The sequence below is a fragment of the Littorina saxatilis genome, linkage group LG11, assembly GCF_037325665.1.
Source record: "Littorina saxatilis isolate snail1 linkage group LG11, US_GU_Lsax_2.0, whole genome shotgun sequence".
Lineage (NCBI taxonomy): Eukaryota > Metazoa > Mollusca > Gastropoda > Littorinimorpha > Littorinidae > Littorina > Littorina saxatilis.
The window spans coordinates 35,641,952-35,648,273 of record NC_090255.1 but is presented as its reverse complement, the minus strand read 5'-3'; the positions used below and the strand labels follow the sequence as shown (position 1 = coordinate 35,648,273).

General features: G+C 43.6%; 1 protein-coding gene across 1 annotated transcript in view; it reads right to left on the bottom strand.

Moving 5' to 3' along the window:
- Nucleotides 1-1,432: 1,432 nt before the first annotated feature.
- LOC138980345 (uncharacterized) overlaps nucleotides 1,433-6,322 on the bottom strand; it is a 6,403-nt gene continuing 1,513 nt past the window's right edge. Inside the window, exons 2-3 of the mRNA XM_070353213.1 lie at nucleotides 4,131-4,749; nucleotides 1,433-3,706 (exon numbers count right to left, since the gene is read on the bottom strand). Coding sequence (XP_070209314.1) covers nucleotides 2,416-3,706; nucleotides 4,131-4,333 — 1,494 coding nt within the window. The 5' untranslated portion in view covers nucleotides 4,334-4,749 and the 3' untranslated portion in view covers nucleotides 1,433-2,415. The remainder of the gene's footprint in view (nucleotides 3,707-4,130; nucleotides 4,750-6,322) is intronic.

The window sequence follows — 6,322 nt, the reverse complement described above, 5'->3', positions numbered from 1 at the left end:
AAAACAGTTTCCTCTCAGATAAAAACTCGGTCATTGACCCCGAGTAAGAAGGTCAGTGTCTCGACAGGCAGCTGTGTTCAGATTGCAAGTACCGGTCATTGACCCAGGTCTCAAGGCCAACCAGCTTTTACAATGCATCTGCCTTTGATCTGACCGCCCATCCAGAGCAAACATAATTATTCCCCCTAGCCCTCTGTATTTTTCCTTTGATGTGCCTGCTATGTCCCACTGATCCAGTTTCTGGGAAACGTATAATTATGTCATTGACTGCAGGAATACTCATTGAGACCATTTTCCAAAATATGTTAACACCAGCTTTGCTGACCAACTTAGTACAAGTAGTGACAGTACTACTGCTGTCAATTATTTCCCTTCAACTAAGGAAGTAAAAAAAAAAAAACCCGATCCACTATATGTGATAAAGAAGAAAAGACAGACCTTCAACAATAGGACAAGGGATGCAACTCTGCTGAATCAAAAGCATAAAGATCACCTGTGAACAATTCTAGGATCAGGAAATCTGAACATCTGTTTGTTTTCATTAGGAAATAGAAATGAAATATAATGCTTTTGATTATTTATGACTTAAGCTGTGGTAAATTTGGCTGGTATGCAACTTTTATACTTCTGCTTGATCTTTAGAACAGTAATATTAATAACACAGACATAAAGAAAAAGAAACAAAACAAGAAAGCAACTTAGAATTTTTTTTTTGTAGTCAGCTTTTTATACTTGGTTTACACAACAAAAAACATAATTTAAATTAAAAACAAAAGCTGATTTACTCTTTTGTAGTGTGTGTTTATGTGGTAAGTAGAGTTCCATAGTAAATTACTTTGTAAATTGTGTGGTAGGGGGTACATAAAGGGGGTAACTTTTAGTGTGTGATTGTGTGACAGGGTGTGAATGTGGTTTTGATTTCTTGTTTCTTTGTGGCGGCTTTTATTTTAAATTCTTTATAAAAACAAGGTTAATCATCATTATATTAAAACATAGCACTTTAGTCATCAAGTTTTGTGTGTGTTTGTGGTAGTTATTAGTAGTGCAAATCCACATGTATGCATTATAAGTATGAATGTACGTCTTTTGTGTATGTGGTTAGCACGCGACGAGCCGCTGGGGCGGTTGTAAGAAATCCCGGCAGGTTGGGGGCCGGTTGGGATTTTGGGGGGCCGGTTCAATTTTTGACTTACCGGCCCCCCTGGCCGGTAGCAAAAAAAGTTAAGGTACACCCCTGACAAGGCCCAGAATGCACCAGATTGCACAGATTTTAACCGTTTTTCAAAAATGTTCCGGGGGAGCATGCCCCCGGACCCCCCTAGTTCGCGCGCCTGCTTTGCAGGCGCGCGCTTGTGGCTTCGCCACTTCGCTGATTTGCCCCCCCCAAAAAAGGAGGAACCCCCCCCCCCCCCCTTACAACTCATTTGGTCCAGCCCTGTTGCTGCTAGTGCCGAACCTCCCTCGTACTACACTTCAACACTTGCAGAAGTTAGAAACACTCTTCCTTGAACTGATATTCAGGAAATGTTTTCACCATCCCTACGAAAAATAAGTGTTGGGTGGTGTGTCCGGTGTGTCTTCCACCTCTCGCCGAACCTCTCTCGCTCTGCACTTCAACACTTGCAGAAGTGTCGGACAATATTTTTCTTGGAACTGATATGCAGGAAATGTTATACACCAGCCTTCTGTATAATAAGCTCACTCCTATATATTTGTTGGGCACTTCTAGTCAAATCTCTCTCGCTCTGCACTTCAACACTTGCAGAAGTTGGACAATATCTTTCTTGAACTGATATGCAGAAAAGGTATGCACTTTCCCTATGTAAAATAAGCTCACTCCTGAGTGTTAAAACTTTGGTGGTGTGCCCGATGTTTTCTCCACCTCTAGCCGAACCTCTCTCGCTCTGCACTTCAACACTTGCAAAAGTTGGACATACTCTTTCCAACCGCTGGTTGCAATTCTCGTGCATGAACAGTTAGTGACAGGGGAGTTAACAGGGTGTTAACACCTAATAATGCTTCAAACTTGTCTCGCACCTCGTGTGAAAAGGAACAAAGATTAAACATTTCGCGAAAAATGGAGTTTTAACAATTACAACGTTGAACACACAGGACAGGCAAGTTGTCGCACAAAAAGAAAATCAAAGCAACTATCGCCCATCTCCTGACAAGGCGAAGCCGCCGGGCCGAAGTGTCAGTTAGTCTGATATTTCTTCCACCGAAGGGATATGCAGGTAAGTCAAACTCCATCTTTCTGTAAAATAAGCTCACTCCGAAATGTCCGATGTTTCTTCTACCTCTTGCCGAACCTACTTCGCTCTGCACATCAGCACTTGCAGAAGTTGGACGCTATATTTCTTGGACTGATATGCAGGAAATGTATAAACACCATCCCTCTGTAAGACAAGCTTAGTCCTAAGTGTTGGGTGGTGTGTCCGATGTGTCGTCCGCCTCTAGCCGAAACTCTCTCGCTCTGCACTTTAGACCTTGCAGAAGTTTGACACACTCTTTCTTGAACTGCTGGTTGCACAACCCGTAGATGAACGGGTTGACTGCGCTACTAATGAGAAACGATTTCAAGCACAGTTCGATTACCGCCATTTCAGCCACGCTGCTGTCTTCCCGCATCCGGGCGGAAGCCACGTAGGCGATAGAGACCAGGATGAAAGGGAGGTAACTGACCACCGAGGTCAAGGTCATGAGAAACATGATGAAAGTAGTGCGCTTCCGGCTGTAGGCCGCTCGCTTCTTCCGCCGGATACTTGGTGTAGGTACCACGAGTAAATTGACCGCGTCTCTTTTTCTTCTCAGCTGCAGCGACCTCGTTAGTTCCTCGTACAGTAGCTTCTTCCTCGGCAAGGGCAGCGTGAGGTCATTCCGCACTACGTCATTCCCAGTGACGTCACCGCCAGAGACGTCAGCACGACGCTTCTTCCCTCGCCCCAGGGTGGCGGATCTAGTCGCGGTGAAGACTGCGGTGTTCAAACGACTACAGTCGGGCAAGGACACAGACTTTGGGCGGGAGTCGGTCTGCAGCTTTCGCGGACTCCAGAGAGCGAAAGCGATGCGAGCATACAGCGCACACACGATGGCGGAGGAGACGAAGAAGAGAACGAAAAGAAGGGAAAAGTAGACGGCGGGGTAGGGTGTGCCTTGCATGGAGTCTTTCACTCCGCACCCTGATCTCAAAACTGCCAGCATTTTGACTTCTTCTCCGTCACTGCCGCTGTGGCTAAACTTTTCACCGCCAGTGTCACCTTCTTTGTCGTCAGTAACCCCTTGGGTACCATTAACCCTATCCGCATCGTAAACACTTGCACTGTTTCTAACATCAGCGTTAATCTCTTCACTTCTATCGCCGCCACTGTTAACCATTTTGCCGCCACCGTTTACCGTTTCGCCGCCACCATGAACCATTTCGCCGCCATTGCTTACCATTTCGCCGCCGGCGTTAACCCATCCTCTGCTGTGCCTCGTTCTTTCGCCGAAGACGAGGAGCGACGGCCAGGAGAGAAGAACGGCGACTACAAGAGCGACGACGATGGCGATGCGACATTGTCGCAGGGTGATGTGACGGCTGAGGGGGTGACAGATGCGACGGTAGCGTTCCGTTGCTATGGCGACGAGGATGAGGACGGAGGCGATGAGGAGGAGGTTGCGTAAGAAACGCTGGGTCATGCACAGCGCTGGTTCAGACCATCTGATCCTGGTGTAAATAGAATGAAGAATGATTAAAATCCAAAACCAAATTGACTGCCAACGTTCCAAAATTCAGACGGATTACCTTTTTTACTTTTATTATTTTAATTTCCCATCTTCAGAGAGAGATCAGTCACCATAACGTGTTATTTTGTCCCAATTAAACGTTCCTAGAACATACCTTGCTTGTGTGCATGTTAAAAAAAATGCATCCGTACAGTATAAACACACGCAGGCACACTGGGGCCAAAAAACACGCATGCTCACATTCATACTCACACACACACACACACACACACACACACACACACACACACACACACACACACACACACACACAATTCTTCAGATTTGTTTTTCAACTCGTTGAAAAACATGGAGACTTCTGACAGTATAAAGAGTATGTTGCCGTGCGTTATGTCTGTACGTACCTATTCTGGAGCTCAGTAACTTCCATGGGTACACACAGCACGCAGCCAATCAGGTCCAGAGCGGCCAACGACAGCACAAAGTTGTTGAGTACGCTACGACGCAGACGACAATGGCAGATGTAGCAGACGACACTGTTGCCAATGACCCCGAGGAACATCACCAAAGAGGCGAAAATCACCGTCGGAAGCGTTGCGTCCGCCATTTTGAAGTGAAATCTGTTAAAGTTCACAGAGAAAAATCGCGTTTCTTACAGCACAGGATTTAGTATAAAGTTTGTCGATGGTTTCGCCCGTAGTGTCTAGCTGGCAGATATTCACTGACTACTGGCACTGTTTATTCACTAACCCCACAGGAATAAAAAGTGATAGTATTCCAGATCAGGGAAATTTGTTTCAAGATCAGGAAGCTCTGACGTTTTAAGTGTGGCTCCATGATTTCCAAACGGTGGATGATTGGAAAATCAGGAAAATCATCAGGAAATCATTTTAAATGAAAAATTCCTTATTTTTGGATAGCGGTTTTCATCCATGGTATTCAGAAGTCGTGGTGCACACCATGTCGGCTAAGTTTCCTCTAGATGTTTCCTGTGCTTTTGTGATGAAAAGGTTCATGTCCGACCTGAAATATAAAAGTGCAAGTTAACAAAGGTCACTTTGTAATAGTCATAATCAGAGAGACTTTCACATAGGGGAAAGGCTCCTAATATGGACCGGCTCCTAATATGGACCACCTCCTGTTCTGACAAACTAACGGCGCTGGAGCGCTCAAAACATTTTCATTCGCTGTATTCACCCTCTCTGGATCACATGCACATGTCAAAAGAGTTGCAGAAACACAAACCTCAAAACCGTTAGACTTTTTCTCTTTTTACATTTAGTCAAGTTATGACTAAATGTTTTAACATCGAGGGGGGAATCGACACGAGGGTCGTGGTGTATGTGTGTGTGTGTGTGTGTGTGTGTGTGTGTGTGTGTGTGTGTGTGTGTGTGTGTGTGTGTGCGTGCGTGCGTGTAGAGCGATTCTACTACTAAACTACTGGACCGATCTTTATTAAATTTGACATGAGAGTTCCTGGGTATGATATCCTCAAAAAAAAAATTCTTTTTTTTTGATAAATGTCTTTGATGACGTCATATCCGGCTTTTCGTGAAAGTTGAGGCGGCACTGTCACGCCCTCATTTTTCAACCAAATTGGTTGAAATTTTGGTCAAGTAATCTTCGACGAAGCCCGGACTTCGGTATTGCATTTCAGCTTGGTGGCTTAAAAATTAATTAATGACTTTGGTCATTAAAAATCTGAAAATTATAAAACGATCCAAATTTACGTTCATCTTATTCTCCATCATTTGCTGATTCCAAAAACATATAAATATGTTATATTTGGATTAACAACAAGCTCTGAAAATTAAATATATAAAAATTATTATCCAATTTTTTTTTCGAAATCAATTTAAAAACACTTTCATCTTATTCCTTGTCGGTTCCTGATTCCAAAAACATATAGATATGATATGTTTGGATTAAAAACACGCTCAGAAAGTTAAAACGAAGAGAGGTACAGAAAAGCGTGCTATCCTTCTCAGCGCAACGAATACCCCGCTCTTCTTGTCAATTCCACTGGCACTGCCTTTGCCACGGGCGGTGGAGTGACGATGCTACGAGTATACGGTCTTGCTGCGTTGCGTTGCGTTCACTTTTATTCTGTGAGTTCGACAGCTACTTGACTAAATGTTGTATTTTCGCCTTACGCGACTTGTTTCACTTTTGGCAGTGTTCACTCTAAATTTGCCGCTTAAAACGGACTCGTTTCTGTCCAAAGCCAAAGCTTTTGTCACACAAAAATTGCTATATATGACAGCTAAGACCGTATTTGCTACATTTTAGCAGTGTTGACCCCGAGTTTCTACTGCAAACAAAATATAATAGCAAAATCTCAAAGTATGTGTGAGTCCCCTAGTATGGACCCCCTTCAACAAATCGAAGAAAATAAAACTTAAAGGCAATTTTCATTCATTCATTAAGAAGCTTGTTAAAAATAACCTATAACTAGCCCTCGAGATTTAAAAAAAATATAACAAATAGTCTTCTTTTCGTGGAAGTTGATAATTTCACTTATTTTCACTCTGTTTTTGATAAGCTTTTTCAGTTTCCTGGTGTGCTTCAAATAATGCTCTCATCAACCCGAAACAGA